At 45.0% G+C, this 22031-nt stretch overlaps 1 protein-coding gene across 4 annotated transcripts in view; it reads right to left on the bottom strand.

Moving 5' to 3' along the window:
* Positions 1–22031, bottom strand: part of RIPOR1 (RHO family interacting cell polarization regulator 1) — a 1579345-nt gene that overhangs the window by 887023 nt on the left and 670291 nt on the right. For all 4 annotated transcript variants that reach the window (XM_085639402.1, XM_085639400.1, XM_085639399.1 and 1 more), the window contains exons 7-8: positions 12800–12949; positions 11788–11851 (exon numbers count right to left, since the gene is read on the bottom strand). In XM_085639402.1, coding sequence (XP_085495528.1) covers positions 11788–11851; positions 12800–12949 — 214 coding nt within the window. The remainder of the gene's footprint in view (positions 1–11787; positions 11852–12799; positions 12950–22031) is intronic.

Below are 22031 nucleotides of genomic sequence, written 5' to 3'. Positions count from 1 at the left end.
CTACCTTAGTACCCCAAAATCCCAATCTGACTAGCTATAGTGTCTCATTCGTTCTCCGTACTACAGCGAAGCTACCAATGATTAGACAACCCAGAACATGTCACTCCGACTCCTCAGGAATCGCGGGAGCACGAACACTCTTTTGCTCGCTCACTCATACTTGTCCACAACATGAGTAATCAGAGACATGGTATAGTTTAAGATGCTTATTTTAACTAACGTGCTCTAAGATACAGTATAAGTGCCAGTACTATCAGCATAATGCATAAACACAATATAGTCAGCATTGTTACAAGTCCATAGAATATGAACGGGGATATCATTTTATAAAGATAGTGGAAAAAGAACTACTGTGCCTTGCCACCCTCCCCGTGCTAGGAACTAGTTTATTATAAAAATAGAAGACCTCTGGGCTTTGTCAGGTAGACCCCATACCTCAAAGTCTAGATGCAAAAGTTCACATCTCCGGACAAGCATTGCTCTTCTCTCTGGAAAGGTTTTTCTCCAAGTGTCTCTAACCTGCATGCATGCAATATTAAAAGCACTCGATTTTCAGCAGTGCAGCTGTGCTTCGTGTTATGTCTAGGTGCGGGGGACTGACCAGAGCAGAACAATAAGGGCCATTGTTTTTCGACCTTGTACATCGTGTGCAGACGAAAACGACAGAACGGCAAGGGGCGCAAAAGGCAGATGGTTCTCATGTGAACAGGCACAAGCAGAATTTAGTAAAAACAAAGTCATGTAGTAATGTGCGCAAAAGCAGCAGCATGGCAGCCAAGCTTGGGCTAACTTAGCAATGTCGGCAATCAATCCACCAACCTTACTACACCCTCCCCTGGTAAGTCCATAGGATTTAACCCCTTCGCCGCGGGGGTAATTACCCGGCGGCGGCAGCGCTGTGCTCGTGACAAGCCTAGCTCGTCATGAGACACAGTGGAGCTGTGCTCATGACGTGCTGGGCTCGTCTCGACTCCATCCACTGATTGATTCTCCCGCACAGGCGGGGAATCAATTGCGCGTGGGAGTGCCGCGACCGTTATGACGAGCCCAGTTCGTCATGAGCACAGCTCCACTGTGCCTCATGACGAGCTGGGCTTGTCATAAGCATGGAAGCAGCTAGACATATGACGAACACAGAGTTCAAGAAGTGAGAGCAGAGTTCAAGAAGTGAAAGCAGAGTTCAAGAAGCGTCTATAATTTGTTGAAATTTGAGAAAGAAAAAAAAAATTGTAAAAGGGGCCAGGAAAAAAATATTTTGCTAAAACAAAATACAATAAAAAAAATCTGGCAGAGAAGTTTACTTTGGGCCAGCCATCTGAATCCATCAGTGTGTATCAGCAATAAACCGCAACAGCTTCCAAACTAAAATCATTGTCATCGGTAGAAAAAAGTGATGCCATCCAATTCAGCAAGCTGAATGAGCATTCATGTTTTTCACAATTAGGTGCTTCTATGAGCATCGCAGGACAAATTGCGTGATATTCGATGTAGTTATGTTGTAGGAGATTCTGCGCAGCCGCACAGACATCCCATTGTGCCAACACTCCAAGTGCAGCCGCACGCGCCATTAGGGCAACTCCGGAACATTCTTGTTCATGGGCCACTAAGGGACCCATTAACAGGTTGTAATCCGGATCCGAATATGACGTATTGGAGAGGCAGATATCCAACATCCATGAAAAGGAACATCATAAACATGAGAAGACAGGTTGCACACAAGTGTAGTACGCAAAGCAGAAAGATAATCCATCATCAGTTTGGGAGGTATTGCAGTTGGCGGCCAGACCCTCAAGCAGTGGCCTACAATGCTTTCTTCCAGGACTTGAGTAAGGAGAGGGGTTATGCCTTTCCCCAGTTAGCGATGATTATGCGGGTGTCCACTCAGGTAAGTCGGCAGAGCGCGGACCTAGTGCTGATCACTCCAATATGGAGGTCTCATGTCTTGTTTCCGCCTCTGATTGAACTTTCTTGGGATTTTCCCGTCCCTCTATCTCTATTTCAGGATCTCCTATTGGCTGCCCAGGGAAACCCTCATCATTTAGCACTCTCTCAGACCCTCTGTCTCATGGCGTGGGGGGTTACAGGGAACTACTGAAATCCCCAGTTAATCTCAGGCAGCGGCCCTACTTGCCAAAGCCTGGGTGATTGGCACACATAGGTGATACCGCTCTGCCTGATTCAGATGGTCTAGTTGGTGTCATCAACCGCAATTTGATCCCGTGGGTTCAGCAGTTGTGTGTATTTAGAATTTTCTGGCGGATCTGGCGACTGACAGCTTAGCCTGTCGTCTATCAATACCTTCCATTTAGCGGTCCCCACAGAACATAGTTTTGTGGACGGTCATCTGGTTGGGGAACAACCCCTTGTTTGTAAACTTCTCAGGGGCATTAGGTTGTCTAGCCCACCAGAAACTAGCTATTCCCAATTGTGGGATGTTAACAAATTCTTCATTATTCAAGTCTTGACCGACCAATAAATACCTTTCAAGGAACAGATGTCGTCAAAACTGGTTACCCTGCTCTGCCTTATTTCCTGCCGGAGAGTGTCAGACATGAGGATGCTTGATCTCACACGTAGAGTGTTTACCCTCGTACGGGTAACTTTTCACATTTCTAGATGCACATAATATAATTCGAGAATTGTGCTTTATCCAGCTTTTCCTGAGGCTCATAAATTGTGTATGTCAAGGGCAGTGAAAATGTACGAAGCTATGACTGAAGAAATGAACCCTCCGGGCAAACGACAATTGTTTATTACACTTACAAAACCTCACAAACTGTTTCCTCCCCTACTATTGCCAGTTGGGTGTTACAGGAAGCGGGGATTGATGTTTCTAAATTTGGAGCTCACTCTGTACGGGGAGCCGTGGCTTACAAGGCTTTCTCATTAGGGGCGTGTTTGGAGGACAACCTCAATGCAGCAGATCGATCCTCAGATTCTACGTTTAAGAGATTTTACTTTAAGCGGATTACACATTTGGCATCTGCGGTGGTAGAGAAGTTTTAAACCAGCCTAATCATCGCCTCCGGTCCTGACATAGAATGAAAAATATCCTACCTATTGCAAAGGAAATCTTCAATTCTAGTAAGGATGCGGAGGCAAGGCTAAGCCTACTCGTATCTCATTCCTCCCACCCTAGAGCGTCTGTTCTTCCTATGGCCTCAGGAATTAATTGGTTAACGGAAATATATGAATTATCTTTATGAATTTCTTATCAGAAGGATGTGTTTAGTTACAGAAAAAAAAATTCTCTGTATAAGTTCTGTTAAGCTTTTTTTTTTTAAACCTTTCTTATTGCACATTTTTCCATATAGACAGACAATCCCCCATCCCCATCCTCCCGCCCGACCTCGTTCAAAGCAGAAAACAGTCAAATTCATTTGTTGTAAGCATAAGATACAAAAAAGAGAGAGGAGTAGGAAATAGAACAGATGAGAGTACAAGCCTCTTGGAAGCACATACATCATAAATCAATAGATATCCCCTCCAGTGACTAGCAGACTCCCTGACAAAACAGGTCTGCCACCCTATGTCCCCTCCTCATCAGAGTCCTCCCCATCCAATTGCCTTATCCAATTCCTCTGGGGGGCCCAGATTTCTAACCCCCTTTTCTTTGCTGGCCCTTCCGAGTATAGACTGCCGATTCCAAGTGGAATATAGCTAAAAGTTGGCCATCCAATGCTGACTTATCGGGTCTGGATCTAGCCATCCTGTAGCCAGGCACAGCCTTAACACTGTCATAGCTACAAACATAAAAGCCTGTGCGTGGCTGGGAATCGAATTCTCCCACCCCCAAAATGATAAGCTGGGGAGTGACAGCTACCCGGTGCCCAAACTGGAGCTCAAACATCCTGCCAATATCCCATTTGAGACTATTGAGGCTTGTGCAGGTTGCAAACATAGGGATGAGATCCACCGCATAGCCACCACATCGGGGACACGGAGTACCAGCGCATTCTCCCCACTTCGAAATCTTTGCGAGAGTCATATAGAGATTATACCAAGTTTTGAAATACTGCATCTGCAAATGAGCTGCCACCAAAGTGGATTGTGCAAAATGCAGTGAGTCTTGACATTCCCTTGTGCTCTCTTTGAGGAGTTCTTCCCATCAGATAATGTGTTTAGCTAGGTTGTCTGCCATCCTAGCATTCAGCATCTTATAGAGTGTAATCAGCAGGGGTTGGAAATTAAATAATGAATCAATCCCATCTACTCTTAGAAATCTACACACACCCGCCTGTCAGGGACTGTCCGGGACTGTCTGGGACACAGTCAGGGACTTGGGCAAGTACTGGGAATTGGGTACCAAAAATACGCAGAAAGAGGAGTACAACGCTGCCCAGGGTCATACAGGAAGTCAGAGGAGAAAAGGGATCCAAAGGGGAAGACTGCGCAAAGTAACAATATGGCTAAGACTCAGAAAGGACAGGCACTCATGAGGTGATTTAGCATTCAGAAAAACTACACCCAGGACGAATGTGCAAGACATATACATGAAACAACATTAACAATGAAGGGGAGTGTGAGGTAAAGCATTCAGAAGCTCCACACAGTAAGACTGAAGCTCAGTAAGTTTCTCACCCACAATTGCTGTTACAGATACTGACTGCAAATACCCACAGATAGGATATGCATGCAAAGGAGGGTCTGTGGAGCTTATACCTATGCTGATGTTGTAAATGTAACTCAAAGACAATACTCACAGTGAACAAGAAACACCACCTAGTCAAGAAACCACCACCTAGTCAGCTGTGCCCACGGTTCCTGGCGGTCAAACAGGAACACGCAAGGCAGTAACATCAAGGGGGTAGAACTAAACACAAGCACAATAGACAAGGCGCTTGCAAGGAGGAGTGCTTAACAGGAATGGAAGAAATCATTGGGCACACTTGGAAGCACCCAAGTAACAAACATACAAGGTAACAGAAGAAAGACAGCAGAATAGAAAGACAGCAAACTATGAACTGGAACCAAGGAAATGGGAGGAAAGGCAGGGACTGGAAAAAGACATACAGAAGGGGAGGCTACAAGGGTACACTAGAACAGTGTTAGATCAGGAGTCAGGAAAAAAAGTAGGACTGAAGGCTGTGGGATTATAGGTAATGGAGTTTCCAGTATGAGCAGACTGGCTTCCACAAAATCCGGCATGGATTGAGAATCGATGTCAATTCCTAAATGGTGTCCTAATGCCTGGAAGTCAGGATATGCATAAAGGGGAGTGTCTGGAAGCATATCAGAACACTGGAAAGCCCCACAATTCGGCCCCCTGGTGGTGGGCACGAGAGCACAGGGAGTGAATCGTGACACCGCCTTTCTTGCTCAAAAAGCTCAAAAAGTCTCTTATCTGAAGGTACTTAAAGAATTCCTTGTGCTCCAAACCAAACGTATTCTTAATCTCTTCAGATGGGCAGACGCTCTTGCTGCCCATAAAATCCCCCAATTTAGACAACCCGCATCCTTCCAGCGTCTAGCATATCCATCCTTAAAAATGTCGGGGAGAGAATCATTATTGTACATTGGTGTATACAAATTCAATCACCCCAATCCAAGTTTCTTCCAGACTGCAGACGAAACTTTACATGCACATATCATAGTTTTAACTTAAACCGTTTAAAATAACAAAATTCCATTTGATGCATAAGACAACCCCTAGCCACATCTCCCATGAATAATTCATACGTTGAAAGGGGGCTATCACCTCCTGGTTTCCCTACATCCTCCTATATCAACAAGACTGACTGAAGCCCAGTAATACAGTAAGAGGTTTGGGACTGCCCAGCCTCCCCTTCTCTCAGGGGAGTCAGAAACTTAAGGGCTCTTCTGGGGCATGTATAAGCCCACAGGAATCTGGTAATCATCTGGTTTAAGGCTTTAAACCAGCATCTGTCTACCTCCAAGGGAATAGCCCTGAAGAAATACAGAATCTTAGGAAGGAACAACATCTTGTCAACATTGCTCCTCCCAATTAGCGTCAATCTAAGATTATTCATTCTCAAAAACTCAAGTTAGTTCTCTGAATCAGCGGGCCTAAATTACATTCCACAATCTTCTCAATGTCAGCTGAAATATCGACATCCAAAAAAACAGCATGTGAGACCACCCGGCTATTGCTAAATTGCGTCATTCTGTTGGCCACAATTTGTGTTTTATTCTGATTTAACAGATGACCGGACAGATGTCTAAATTTCGCCACTTCAATCTCCAGCTCTCTCATGGCACCCTCGGGATTAGAGGTGAAAACTGCCAAATCATCTGCATAGGCTGAAATTTTAGTCCCCCCCCCGTGCAGCTCAGTGGTAAAATTAGCGGATTATACATGATTTTCCTGATTAGAGGGTCCATATAAAGGGCAAACAATAAGGCCGAGCATGAACACTCCTGCCACATACCCCGACCGAGAACCACTGTCTCAGACATCCCTCCCATGACAAGATCTTGGCCACAGGATTACGGTAGAGAGATTGGATTGCAGTAATGAACCTTGATCCCAGGCCTTTTTTTCCATTATAGCCCACAGGAAAGGCCAGGAGACCCTATCAAACGCTTTCTCTGCATCAAGTAGAGTTAACGCCATAGGGCCTCCGGCTATGCCTGCAGCGTCTTTAAATAATGTTATTGTCCGGCGAATATGGTCTATTGTGCTCCGTCCGGGATGAAACCGTGTTGAGCCGGTGAAACTAGCTTCCTAATGACACCTGCCAATCTCATGGCCAGTACTTTAGCATAAATGTTGGCATCACTATTGACCAGAGTGATTGGCCGATAAGATCCTAACGCTTGGGCAGGTTTCCCTTTCTTAGGGAAGACTATTATATTGTCCAAAGCCCAAGATTCTGGCACTCGGCCCACTGCTTGTGCTTTTAAGAACACCTCAACCATAAAAGCTTGTAACTGGGAGGCAAACACCTTATAAAACTCTCCCGGTATGCATTCCGTCCCAGTTGCTTTCCCTGCGGGTACAGATTGAATAGCTTTGATAACTTCTTCTTCCGAGATTGGAGACTCCAGCGTTTCTTTTTTTTTTCCATTGATACCTCTGTATGCTGGCTATCCTTTAATTATTCCTCGAAATCCAGGTCTTTTTGAGCATCATCTTTCTTATACAATTGCTGGTAATACTTTTGGAAAGAAGATCGTATGTCATTGGGTTCAGAGGTTACCCCCGCTAACCGGGTCCCGAATATCCCTTATCTGGCAAAGTGTTGTTTTCTGCTTGGTACGCACTGCTAACAAGTGCCCCACCTTTTTATTAAATTAGTACATCCTATTCTTCCAGGCGAAGTATTTATCAGCAGCTTTTTTGCTGAGATGCCAACTACCGCATATTTTGCTACCACTACTTTCAGCTGGGCCTACTCTATTTCTTCTTCACCCCTGGCAACTGCCACGATTAGTAGTTCTCCTGCCACTGCTAACTTCCCATACAATTCTTGCAGTGGTCTTTTCCACTTCTGTTGGGCCCAATTGAATCTCAAGGTCTCCCCCACACCCCGGCCTTAAAAGCGTCCCATACAATCTCTAACCAGGCACTCCCTAAATTCTCCAGAATAAACCAGGGTATCCATTCACTGATGTCCTTAATATAGCCTGCATCGTATAGCAAGGCCTTTTCAAAAGACCAACTGAAGGAGGAGGGGGAGATTGCCCCATCTCAAACTCCACCACCAAAGGATTATGGACTGACATTACCCTAGGGTATTTATGTATATTGCACGTAAAAGCTAATTCCTGGGATATAAAAAAATAATCAAGTCTAGCATGTACCCAGTGGGGGGGGGGGGGAGAGAACATACAGCCCAGATCGAGGAGCTCCTTTTCTGCCCAAATGTTGGATGGACCATGAGTATAACATAGATACCGGACGGATCTAAACACCCTTGGTTTCCGCCCCTGATATTGAGCTTCCCATGTCCCAAAATTACCACCCGTACCATTAATACTGATATTGAAATCTCCACAAATTGTAAGAGAGATTGGCCAATTGATTGTTGAGCCATCCAAACATAGTTGGGTCATCAATCACGGATCCATTAACCGAGCAGAGTGTAAACATATTATTGTCAATACAACTTTGCTCAATAGCCCATCGGCTATATGCATCGTCCCTAGTCCGTGGAAACCTGGCCCTCCCCTCCCGAGCCATAATTGCCACCCCCATGTATATGTGCCTTGCGTGGTATAAGTCACCAATTCAAACTCTGCTACCTCTGCCACTTCGCACCTATTTGCCTCCACCTGTGTCTCCTGAAGGCAAAAAATATCTGCCTTCAGAAATTGCATGTCCACATTGACCCTTCGTTTTTTCAGAGGATTATTTAATCAGAATATATTTACTGACGCTATTCTTAACTTACTCATCTATAATTGGTAGTAATCCAAAAACACAAGTCAATTACCCTGTCCAAAACCTTTCTTGAAAGAAACCTGCTTGGAACCCTCACCGACTCCCCCCCCCCCTCCACAGAGAGCAATGTGGTTGCAAGGACCCTTATGATGTCAGCTCGGAATCCACCACAACTCCGTGCCACCCCCCAAGCCCACTCCGCCACACACTACAAATTGGGGATTAAAAGAAAAGAGAAACAAAAATGCTCTAGAGGAAAAAAAGGAGCCCAAACCCAGTAAGGTAGAGATGAAAGCTGTGCCCATTATATTTAAAACTCGTCAAACCACCCCCGTGATATAAGGTTGCCCCCCAGAGACTTTTCAACCATCGTAATTTTAATCCCTTTATCATAAGGAGATTAGTTCTCTTATCAAGTCTTTTGATCAGCCCATCATCCCCCCTTTCTCCCCTCGTTCCAAATCTCTTTCAGGAAGTCCTGGGCTTGAATTTCCGAAGAAAAAACCCTAATTGATCCCTTAAAGATAATCTTGGGGCGAGCAGGTCTCAACAGGTAAGCTTCACAGCCAAGTTTTTGGAAAGGCCTAATCATTTGCCGAAGTCGCCACCTTCTCTTCACTGTCATGATACAGAAATCGGGTCTGACAAAAAAGGTATGTCCCTTAAAGGATCGATAGGCCTCAGGCTTGGCTTTCTCAAAAATAGCCTGGCGCAGAAGGAAATTCCCGAAATAAATCATCTTATTGATCTTACACATTGCTCGTTAAAGTTTTTTAGTGGCCAGATGCACTCTCTAATACTCCAAGCGGGATTCGACCTCTATTTGTTTCAATGTGGAATAAATTAATACCATTGAGTGGGGGGGGCGGGATTCAGCATTAGCTTCCAAATTCAAAACTGATATTTTCTGAGGGGATTCTCTGGCTGCCGAGCCCCACTCCCTCAAAGCCAGGTTTGTGTCAGAATAATCCCATTTCCATCAGATGGGTGGAGCAAAGATCGGCTAGGAGAGCAAGAGGGCGAATGCTTAGATACTGCGCGAGCCGCCTACCCGAACCTGCCGAAAATATCCATGTCTCTGTGATATCTAAAAGCACGGATGCTGTTATTTCAGGTGGTCAGAAGGCTGCAAGCCCATCTGGGGGGGAAAGGAAGCCTTCTGGAGATCTTTGATCCTGTGGGAATTAAGCAGCTTACCTTGTGTTTGTGGTGAGCCGCAGCAAAGGTGCTAGGCGACTGGGGCTGCGAGCCTCGTCGAGCAGGACGTGTGCGATGCCCCTCAAGGGAGCCATGATTGCGAAGGACCGCAGTGAGACCGGTGCGCCCATGGGGCCTCTTGGAGCCCTTGCCAGCCAGAAGACCCTGGCTGGACAGAGACATGATGAAGCCCCTCCGAGAAACGTGATACGGAAGACATCGGCAGTAAAGTGAAAACGAAAGGGCCTTGGTCTAGCGCTGACCTGCCGAGGGTGAAACAAGCAGTAATTCCAGCAATCTTCTTGGGAAGCGGCAGGGCAGGCAGCAAGAAGACTGGCTCCATGGAGATGATGGCTGCGTCTCTTCAAGCAAGAGGAGCGACAGATGACCCAGCACAGGGGCCAAAGGCCGCGAGCACTGATCTGCATGTTTTTACTCATCCAGCCTCCTTGGATAACATTGCGGCTGACACAGCCAGCTTAACTTTGTTGCCAGACGAGACAGGGGTAGGAAAAGGCTTGGTGGGAAACACTCTGCCAACATCTCCAGATGTGCTAGTCTTAGGCAAGGCTGACCCGGCGACCCATTCACTTGGGGCTGAAGGCAACCCAGGTCCCTGTGCTGCCGGCCCGGAACCAGGATTTTTTTTATTTGGGTGGGCCACTGTGGGCTCGATTTGTCGCATATATGACTCCCAAGAAACATTCCATAATTGTATGCGGGGGGAAATGGTGAGTTGGTTGAGAAACAACTCATTACAGTTTAACAACGACAAAACGGAGATTCTGCACTGTGGGGTGGGCAGAGGTCCGCCAATTGTATCGACTGACTTCTGGCCTATCCCCACAGATGCCACCTTGGTACCCATGAGTACGGTACGCAATCTGGGAGTTATCTTCAATGATAAGCTGAATCTGGAATCCCATGTCAATAAGCTGGTTGGAAGCTGCTACACTCTTATCAGAGGTCTCCGGAAGGTGCTGCCATTGCTACCTTCCCAGGCCAGAGCTACAGTGGTTAGGAGTGTTATCCTGAGCCGCTGCCTGGATTATTGTTACGCCTTGCTACTGGAGTCCCCGAGTTACTTGATTACGAGGCTCCAGAGAATTCAGGCGGCAGCAGCGAAGCTTGCATTGGCAAGACCACGCCGGTCATCAACAACTCGGGCGTTAGCGGAGCTGCATTGGCTTCCGTGACCCAAAGGATAATGTTCAAGTCTTTGTGCATTGTCTTTAAAGCACTAAATAGACTTGGACCTAAACCTCTGCAGAGGATGTTCAGGTGGTACTCACTGGCGCGCAGCTTACGATCCTCCTCAGCCAACCTGGTCAAGATCCCGAGGATAAAGAGATCTACAATGGGGGGATGAGCATTTGGCGTGGCAGCTGCCCGCCTTTGGAACAGCCTTCCCTTGGAGTTGAGGCAAAGGCAGGACCTACTGTTGTTTCGAAAGAAAGCCAAGACCTGGCTCTTTCCTAGAGCATAATCACTGGCTCTGTCACACTACTTACCCGCCAGCATCTTACTAGTATCTTAGCGCCAGGATGCCCGTGGGGTTACAGCGCGCTTTATAAATGTCGATACAAATACAAATGTCTAGGTTGGCCTGCCTCAGGGCCCTCCTTTATCTCTTCTTAGTCTTACAAGGCCCAGTAAAACGCACTCTTTTCCAAATCTCTTTCTAAATATTATCACTCTCAAAAAGTGTTTTTCCATGTAATGTTCCTTTGATGGGAAGAGGAGGTTTCTGAGGTGGGAGTATCAGGCAAGTGACACTTCTCAGGCTCCCTCTGCGCGAGCCTTCAGGGAGAATCCCTCTTCATTGCTACCTCCACCTGACCCTGGACTCTGCAACGCACTCACTTACAAGCTTGATTATCCACTACTCCTCTCCAGTGCACCTTATCTCACAGCTGACCTTGGACCCCAGCCTCGTATCAGGCACCATCGGGCTCCACTTTAATTTTTCCCGGTAAAAACATTAGGAAAATCACCGTCAAACTTAAAACATTGAATATAGCAGTAAATATAATTAGCACGCATTTAAAGTATGTTGCACAGTAGCCCTTATCACCCGACAAGTGAGATTTATCTGCAAGATGCAGAAGAGCAAATTGCCTGGCCGTCTATGTACAGAGTCGAACACACACCCTCCCCCTCTCAATAGGATAAGAATGTAAAAAGGGTACTTTGGTGTCACACCATACACAGTTAACCAGTTAACTGCCAAAGGATTTCCTTCTCACCTTTCATTTTTACATGAAATTCCCCGAGCAGGTTCTCCAGGTCGCTCTCCAGCACACACATGTTCTGTGGCAGGAATGGAAACAGAGATGGGTGGTTACCAACCTTGCGAGAAAACGAATAGACCATCATATCTAAAACTGTTAAACAGGAGAGGGCACTGTAATACACTGCCTAGAAAATCAATGCATTGCCAGGGTCTTTTCCAACAAAGAATTACAGTCAAACTCACACAGGACGTTTCTCAATAACATAAATGTATTGCCCTTAATCTGTGCTTCCACTCTCCCAGTATAAACAGTGTCGAGTGTTTCTAGACCTATACCGTGGAGCCTTCCCCTGTTAATGCTCCATCCTTAATCTTACACCGACTCTCCCTTTCCTGGGTCCTGTGATTTAAGATGGCATCCTGGAGCCTTTTGGTCGCAGTTTTACAGTTGAAGCACAATAAACAAGGACTTCGGATACTCTAAAATGGAGGACCATGAAGTAGGTTCACAGGAGGATGCTGAAATGAAGTCAGTGTCATAGCCTGAGAGGTCCACGAAGGAGAGTCTCACTCAGTTCCCAAAAACCGTCTCAAAGCTAGCACCGTATCCTAAAAGGGAGACGCTTTCCTGACTGTCTACACCCCCAGTGCTTCAGCAGGGATGCTCATGCTACCGAGCACATCACCAGCCTCTTAAGCATGCAGAGTAATCTCAGGCCTGCCATCCAAGGTTTTTAAGCCTTATTCTTGATGTATTGCTTATATTCCTTTCCTAGACTCATCTTGCTGTTCTGCTTCGATCACATTCTTGATGTACTCACTCCTTGTATGTTATCTTTGGCCTACATCGGAGTACTCTCTTCAATCAGGTTTCCCAGACCTACCGGAGGGCACTACCTTTACCCCTTTGAATCCATACCTATGTGCACCAACTATATCCTGTGACCAACCCTATCTCAGGCCTTCTTGTAGCCCTTTCGTGGCCTGACTTTTATGTGCGTCCTGTATCACTTCTATGGCCTTACCTCAGTGTATTCTTTGTATCCCTTGCCAGCTTCGACCTGGCTCTCTCTGGCCTCTTTACTTCCAGGGGAGGCAGTGTAGGCTTTTACCATGTTGTGGGCACCATCTCGAAGCCTTCGCTGGATACAGTAGGATTCATAAAGCTCATCAATCTGCAACACAGAAACAGGTACAATATGAGGGACATGGGAACACGTGTTCAGGGGACAGTCAGGGTAACCTAGCAAATGACATGGGAAATGATCTAACTCATTGAGGGTTTGGACGATAGAAAGAGATCTGTCTTTTCCCAGAATGCAAGTGTGTCGTGGCTCATAATACCATAAAGTGTTGCTGCATATAGCTGAACAATCAAAGCCTAGCTCTGAACAAGATGGTGAAGTCAGGTACAAAATATGCTACAACGCTGGTGCCTGATTTACAGTTTGGCAGATAGGTACTACAAACGTGATACATATCCCCTCCACCCTATTAGAAGTGTCCTACGAAAAAATGCACTTGTGATAAGGCGAACGTGCCCTCCATCACGTTTGTACCCATACGCCAAAATCTAAATTAAGCCGATATTTTCAGTCATTAACCCTGTAAGTGTGTAGCACATCACAAAAACATCCTCGGCATGACTACTGGATTGCAGTGTAGGTGGATGTCTCGTCCTCGCACACAGGACAGAAAAATCCTCTTATATTTGCACCAAAAGGCTTTCCTTTGCAGGCCCCACCTCGGGCTACCGGGAAAGAGCTTTTTCTGCAGCCTGGTTCTTTTTTGTATGAAACATGATCAGTGTGGGATGTTTGTAGGGAATTAGAATCAACTATCAGGCTGGTTATATAGGTTAGCCTATCTCACATAGCTGTATCGGACCACATTTGTGACCATGTGAAGACCACATTGGTGCTTCATGGACTTAATGTGGTCAGAGTTTAGCCCCAGTCCTTCTGGTACCCCATATGCCTGCCCAGACATGTGGGGTACCATTTTTATCAGCAAAGTGAGAATGCAAAGTTGTAGAACTTCCGGGTTTGGCAGCAAGTTCTGGAGTTTCCTGTTACAGATATGAAGTAATCGATAATTTTCACTAATACTCATGTGCAGGGCATGCTCGTTAGCAAAAAAGTGAAGAATTTCATGTTAAGGCACACAGCCCTCGATTCCCAAGGATTGCTAGTTTTCAAAAATATGAAAGGTTGGTAGGTTTCACTAGGTGGTAGTCAACCACAGGTTGAATAATACAGCCACCCTACCCGGGAAGCGAGAGAAAATTCGTTCTTTTAAAGGTATAGGTGTAACGTTTGCATGGCATTCTAGGTTAAAATAAAAGAAACCTTCTGGGACCCACACAAGCCACTTCACCCTGGATTCACCTGGGTCTCTAGTTTTAAGAAAAGCCCAGGTTTGATAGGGTACCTTCGTTGCCCACCGATTTCAGGGCCAATACTGCACCCATCCCCCATGGAAAGTGAGAGGAAACTGAATGTTTTAGGCATAGTTATGATGTTTGCAGAGCAATCTCTATAAGAAAACGTACTGCCCATACAAGCATTGGTTTACCCTGTTCTTTAGTTTTCAGAAAAGCTGAGGTTGGAATGTTCCTAGGTGTCTGCCAACCCCAACAGCTATGCACATCCCAAGAATCAATGTAAATTCGAAACAAAAATCTGGATGTTTCCACGGTGGGTTTTGGGGGTCTTTCTAGTCCCTGGCAAGAGGCCCACCCACATGTCAGGTAACAATTTTTTTTGGGTCTTTCTAGCAGTGGCGGCTCCTCCACTGAGGTGGAGTAACATCGCCCCACTGCTTTTAGCAGCCGATCTGTGCCAGCTGCTCAAGCAATGTTATTACCTATTTACAATTAGCCAGGAGCTTTGGCTTCCTGTAGTAAGTCAGTGTGCATAAAACACACATTTTGAAGAAATGCCCCCAGAAACACCTGAAATAATGGGCAATTCAAACTTTGGAGTGGCATAAATAAAAAATCTGAGTTTAAGGATTTAGGTTATTACAATTAAAAATGCGCAACTTTACTTCATACCCATTTATTATTCATTAGATTTTCCCATGCTATTGCGCTATAGAGTGCAGCATGGCCAGCACATATTGAAAAATACATTTATTAGGCTGCAATTTGATTGATAGGTCTGGGTATTGCACATTTTTGGACAACAAACAAAGACTATACATATAATCTATTACCAGAAGAGCCTGACAGACGAAGGAAAATAATATTTTTGCAGATTCTGTTTTAGTGCAAAAACACAAATTAAATCTATGTTGCCTATTTCTCTTTCTTCCTATTTATTTAAACTTTTTTTTGTTTCTGCGATTAGTGTCTTTGGGAATCTACACAAGTTAACATTTCCAGAATTTAGAATTTCGTCCAGATTAGCTTTTTGGATCCACACCTTATTCCTCCATTTTTTATGTAAGTTGGAACTGTAGAAACGGGAAATATTGATCACCGCTTACAGTGTTGCAATACAATAAAAACATAATATTTTTCACTCTGACGGTTTCTGAAAGCTGTGGAAAGAACAATGGCATTTTTAGAAAAGAGACCATGCACTTTTCTCCAGTTGTTCAATTTTTTTCAAAAATTCTTTGGGCTGTTTTCCTAGACCAATCCAGGAGAAAACGCAACTCCTCTACATTCTCCTACATGTGGTAAAAAAGTGAGCTAATTTGGGCTGAGTGTCGTCTGTGGAAAACAAATTTATGAAGACGTAAGCGCAAACTAACATAAGTATCAAAACAAGCATTGAAAATGGAATAGGTCTCGCCTTTGATTAAGTTAAAGCCATTTGCTTTGCTAATGGTATTGTGTAGCAAAGCAAATGGCTTCAACTTAATAAAAGGCGAGACCTATTGCATTTTCAATGCTTGCTTTAATTCTGTCCCTACAGCTGACCCGTTAGTCCTGTTGAAGATGCACTTCCTTATTCAAATTCCTGAGCCTTCTCTTGCCATCATTGCGGCATACAATGGAAGGGCCGCTGAAAGATGCTGTCTCATGCTGTGCAATCTTCCGCATGAACATATGTGCTTCAACTAAAAGTTAAGTGCACCGCGCCTATGGGTCGTGCAGCTGCGCCCTAAATGCTGCGATGCAACTGATGTACTAACATATCCCACTGAAAATGCATGTTCGGGAGAGGCTGCAAAACCTCCTGCTTCATTAATATTCATTTAGCAGGAGGCATTTTGCAAACCCTTACACCTGGCTGCCAGCATATGTATGGAAACCTGTGAGAGGCAGCTGCCCTCCACCACATTTCTTGTAAAAAAAATAATAACAATAGCCAATGCCCCGTAAAAAGACAGTCGCTGCTTTAAAATAAATGGGGGTGGTAGGCATGCAGTAGCCCTTGGACCTCTGTCTGCTCCCCCATGCCACTAGGCCGCCGCCCTAACGATGAGAAGGGAAGATGTCCAGAGCGCATCCCTTACCACCCTAAGTACGATATCTGCGACGGATCTATTCGCCATCAGATTTGCCATCATACACCATTGATAGGTTGATTTCTGAATCACAAGTGGACGTGAGAAGTCCCTTTCACCCCCTTCCCTAATGCAATTCATATGGGTAACAAAGGTGGATTTACAAGTAGAAAATCCCTTTGTCTCACAGTGTTTTTTAGTACACTGCAACACAGCTTTTTGAGGTTGGAACGTTTGATTTTGTGAAAGCATTTTGGGCACAACAAGCATTTATACATCAGACCCAGTCATTAAAAGCTGCTGTGTGCAGGGTGCGGTGGCACACCAGACACTTTACAAATGGTAACTGCTCCTTCTCAGCTGTAGTAAGCCATTTCAAAAGGTAACAATTTGGCTCAGATCACATAACAATTGGATGGAAAACCTATAACTATTTCACTTTAATCAGGAATGCAAATGGAAACGACAGTAAACATGTTTTGCTGTTCTTGTGTACATCCCAGGCAATTTCCTTAAACCAGAAGCTATCTTAAGACTTTACTCAGAGCTCACAATAATGCCAACAGTGTTGCATGTTCCTAAGGTCTGGTGTTTTAAACCTCACAGAGCCTGCTAGCGAGGTACATAAATCATAAATATGTAATGTGCTATACTGTTACGTAGAGCTGTTTCTTTATGGAAAGAAGTGCTTCCAGGCAACTAGTAATAGGAACATAGGAAAAACCCAACCCAACACCGAAGAAAAGTTTAAAAACCGAAGTGGCACTCATTAAAAGAGGTACAGATTTCACTGCAGTAATTGTGTACAAGCAGGCTTGTTTTCTGCTGAGGGCAATATTATACAGTGCTTTAAAGAAACTATTTTACTCATGAAGGCAGAAAGGATAGGGTTAACAAAATGTCACTCTATTTCCATGCAGGACAAAATCATGAATTGCTGGTGTATAACATTTCAAATAGGATGGGCTTAGATGTGTATACATTTCTTTTTTTTTTTCATATGTGCTTTTTATAACGTGATCCATTGCGTAGTAATGCCTATCAAAACTGCTAGAAAACGATGACCTAAAATGTCACACAATTTAGGCCAGCGCCTAGTGTCTCCCTCTCCATCCCCGGGAATGGAGGGCGGGTATGGACCATTGTGCACAGCAGGAGGAACCTACCTATATTGCAAGGGGGTGCCCAAAGAAACGTTTCAGTGTTGTGGGGCAAATGGTGGTCCTATTATGGACTCGAAAGGGGTTGTAAGTAAGAGGAGAGGTATGGGAACAGAGGTCTGAAGCGACTGGCATGGCACTTTGTTGCAGGTTCCCTGCGCAGACCCTCAAAAGGTGTGCTTTGTTTATGTTTGTGATGAAAATCTAATAAAAAAATTCTTATTAAAAAAGTCACATAATTTGCCTTTAATGGCATTCCTTACCTGAGCATCTAGCTTTCTTTCTTTGGCTGTGTGGGTGAGTCAAACTAGAAGCATAATCCCAGCATAATTCCAGCTCACCCACCCATCGCTCACTGCCATGACACATCAAATGCTGACACTGTGCTTATGGCAAGGCTTGAAGAGCTCCTTCTACCAAAAACAGCGACCGCTGTGAATTTGTATGTTTTATACCAGCCATGGGTGCTGTCATAGCAGCCGAACACACACTACTGCTCATGTGAACTGCAGAAAGCAGCCAGTATTGACACGCTTTGTATGAAGCAGGCTGCTGCCTTTCTGGACTGGATCCACGAAATATAACCACACAAAATAAAAACTGAAAAACACCTAAAGTGCACCCCTCAGAGGTCTTTTACATTGACAAATGAAACTAAAGTTGCAGAATGTGCATGTGAGGATTAAGGATCCAGCCCAGGGCCTAGACACCATCTGCACTGGACAGGGAGCTGTATAAATGCTGTCAAGTGAGGCGAGCAGACCACTCCTGAACCTCGGACTAGGGGGTAGGCGTCAGGACAGTAACAGTCCATATGGGAAGGCCTTCAGCTCTAAACACGTCTCCCTGCCCACCTCTACTGGTGTTCAGCTCACCCAGCAGCCAGGCCGCTTGAACCCTCTGGGGCTGCCACCACCCACCTTCAAAGAATCCCCTTTTGAATCACTGTTCTGTGCCAATGCTCCTACATGGTATCTCCCTACTCAAGGACTCTTGCTATCTCAAGAGCAGTCACCATACCAGCTTGGGGGGGCAGTTCCACACAACAGCAAACATTTATTACATGTGTTTTAGAAATGTCTGCAGATCGAGAAACAACTACTAGTGTCTCTGAAGTAATCAAAAGGTATGACATATCTCTTTATAAAAAAAAAGAACCAGGGATCACTACCAAACTGCAACCATCAGACAGGCACACCACTTTCACGATGACACAGACTTGACTTTTCGTGAATAACCAATTGTTATTGGACTTAGTCAGCAGTCATGGGGAAGCATATGAACTTTCAAAACTCCTTTAATTTCCCTCCATGACCAGCCCTTAAACACAGTCAGGTTTTTTTTCCTCCAAAAATGCCTTTTGTGCCACTTCACATGAACAACAGAAAATGATGCATTGTGAGCACCCAACTAGATAGATAACTAGATAGATAGATAGATAGATAGATAGATAGATAGATAGATAGATAGATAGATAGATAGATAGATAGATAGATAGATAGATAGATAGATAGATAGATAGATAGATAGATAGATAGATAGATAGATAGATAGACAAATCTATTACCAGAACAGGACAAGTTCACAACTACATATGTGATGTCTCCCGGCTCCAGACAAATGAGAACACAAAATACTATCTCCCAACATTCAATGACAAAAGTAACTTAACTGAGCATTGACAATTGTCTTCCAATAAAACCGGTTGGTTGCCTTTTTACTTCCACTAGCTCCTCCTCTGGTGTCTGCATTATAGTATACCAATGACAATGGCTCAGCGGAGCATTGTCTTTCCCTGACTGTACTAGTGAAATGTTACTTTCATTAGAAATTTTCTATATTTGTAGAACACATGAAACCTGCCATGAAAACCTGTCGATAATATTTTTGCTAAAGTCTAGTTGTGACATCACTAAGAAAAAAATGCGCAGCTGCTCTACTGAAATAACCTACAACCTTGAGTTGTATCACCACAATTCCTGCCAGAACCAGCAGACACAGAGAAACGCAACTTCATGGGCAGAGAGCTTGACTGCCACTAAAATAATTAACAAGCATTTACAATGCAATGGTCTCGGCATTGGTAAAGTTAGAGCTATTGGCATCGCTCATGACATTATTTTTGTTTATGTTTGTATTTTTAAAACATTTAAAGAAACGGCATTGTCATGAGCAATGCCAATAGCTCTAACTTTAACAATGCCGAGACCGTTGCATTGTAAATGCTTGTTTTGTAAAGTAACACGTGTAGTAAACCCTGCATTTAGCCCTTCGCGTTACATATCTAACAGACTGGACTATTTTGAGGGAACGCTTACAAGGAGATGTTATATTCCTTTGCATTCTGTTTAATTATTACAATTCTTTCAGTAGCACTGTATGCGCCGTCAGAGTGCTAAGGAAAATGTGTTTTTGTTGGGGGAGGTGCTGAATGGCGCGGGTGGTCTGCAGAATCGTTGTTTTTGGGGAACACGATAAAGTTGCCTCCGCTGTCAGGCATTAAGTGGGATGAAAACACTGGGGGGAGGGGGCTCTCACAGGGGTGTGGCCGATGTAATTAAAGGCGTAGCTTAAAACACGTAAACTGAAAATCTGTGTTCAGCATAATGTGCCACTGGACCGGAATTTTGCCAGGACAAGCCAGGACTATTGGCTTTGTCAATGGTTGTTAGTTGCATAAGACGAATAAGCAACAACTATGGCTTTGTTGTATTGAATATTGAAACGGCGTCAGTTCTGAAATTATGAGGCGAGGAATTATTATATTTTTAAACCTTCGTTTAAACTCCTACCTTCCACGGAGCTGCTGGCTGACAAGATTCCAAGGCGCTGAATAACTTCTGGGGCTCCCATCGTTCCCGGGACTGCGAGGACCAGTGTGCCTTGCTTGACTTTTTTTCCACCGCACCTGGTTCCTCTTCCCGGCCCCTCCTCTCACTGCTACTTTAAGCCTCGCGGCCCCCGCTTTGCGGGGGCCGCTTGCAGGCGAGGAATTATTTCATTTTTAAACCTTCGTTTAAACTCCTACCTTCCACGGAGCTGCTGGCTGACAAGATTCCAAGGCGCTGAATAACTTCTGGGGCTCCCATCGTTCCCGGGACTGCGAGGACCAGTGTGCCTTGCTTGACTTTTTTTCCACCGCACCTGGTTCCTCTTCCCGGCCCCTCCTCTCACTGCTACTTTAAGCCTCGCGGCCCCCGCTTCGCGGGAGCCGCTCGCAGGTGAGGAATTATTTCATTTTTAAACCTTCGTTTAAACTCCTACCTTCCACGGAGCTGCTGGCTGACAAGATTCCAAGGCGCTGAATAACTTCTGGGGCTCCCATCGTTCCCGGGACTGCGAGGACCAGTGTGCCTTGCTTGACTTTTTTTCCACCGCACCTGGTTCCTCTTCCCGGCCCCTCCTCTTCCTCCCATATTAGTTACGATCTATCTACGCGTGAGCGGGACGCGTGCGGGGCGCAGTCCGGGGCGAAGCCCGGGCAAAGGGCGGGCCCGTTTAAGCCCGTTCAAGCACGGACCGGGCCCCCCTCCTTGGTTTTCAGCGCACATAGAGGCTAACCAATGGCTACACGGAAGAAAATATTGCCTTCATCCCCGATGCTCCCAGGTACATTGGATAACTTTCTTATCAGGGCCAATTCTGTGGTCAATAATGAACTGTATATACTAGAACAACGACTCTCGGAAGGTATTGAAAACACCAGAAGATCTTCCCTTGGTCTACTCGCATCTGCTCGATCCTCGGAGATCTTGAATAATTCTCATACTGCTCTAATGAATAGTATCGATCAAACGATCGATTCGGTTCTTCAGGATTTAAGAACTAGTACAGCCTCTCGGCGGGACTCCTTTCAACTTATTCCCGAGAGTTCTACTGTACCTCCATTAGACGCTGCTCTAGTCCGGGGGAGAGAGACAATTTCGAGAGCAGCTCATGGTCCACGGGTGGGGGCTGTATCCAAAAGGAAATGTGCAAGGCAGATGAAGGGTGGGAAAAAGGCCAGAATAGATATTATTCGTGAGTTACCAGCTGAGGTTCCATCTAAGGCACCGATCGGTTCTATTGAAACCCATATTCTAACACCCACCCTAATCTGTGAACAAACACCCTACTACCCTTCCTCCCTTACCTCCGCTGAGGGATCGAGTCGAGAGAAAGATTCTTCAATCAGCATTTTAGTGAATGCCCTGAAGGTCTTTTTCGATCCCCTAATGGCTAGATTCGATTCTATTAATGATACACTAAAATAAATAGAAAAGGCTACAGGGATTATCACTAATTGCTTAATGAACAATAGTAGGTCTAGTCTCAAAATTGATAATGCGCAACAACCGCAACCCCCCGATCCCCTGCTTTTGACTACAGTTAATTCAGGTGGTCCTCCTAAACCTACAGGAGCAAGGGAATTAAGTGTTATAGATGATCCTCCACGACCTTTGAAGTCACCCCATCCCACTGCTGATACGCTTCTAATATCACAGAAACATCCACCTGACCCATTAAGGTCCACGAATAATGCTGCCGAACTGAATACCCTTAGTGCTAATGGCGGAACCGACAATAACGACTTGGAGAAGTTAAGCTGGAAAGATGTAGTGAATTTACCCCCTGAGGCGGCTCCCTATGTAATAGTCTT

This window comes from Triturus cristatus, chromosome 12 (assembly GCF_964204655.1).
Source record: "Triturus cristatus chromosome 12, aTriCri1.1, whole genome shotgun sequence".
NCBI lineage: Eukaryota > Metazoa > Chordata > Amphibia > Caudata > Salamandridae > Triturus > Triturus cristatus.
This window is presented reverse-complemented; position numbering and strand designations above follow the sequence as displayed.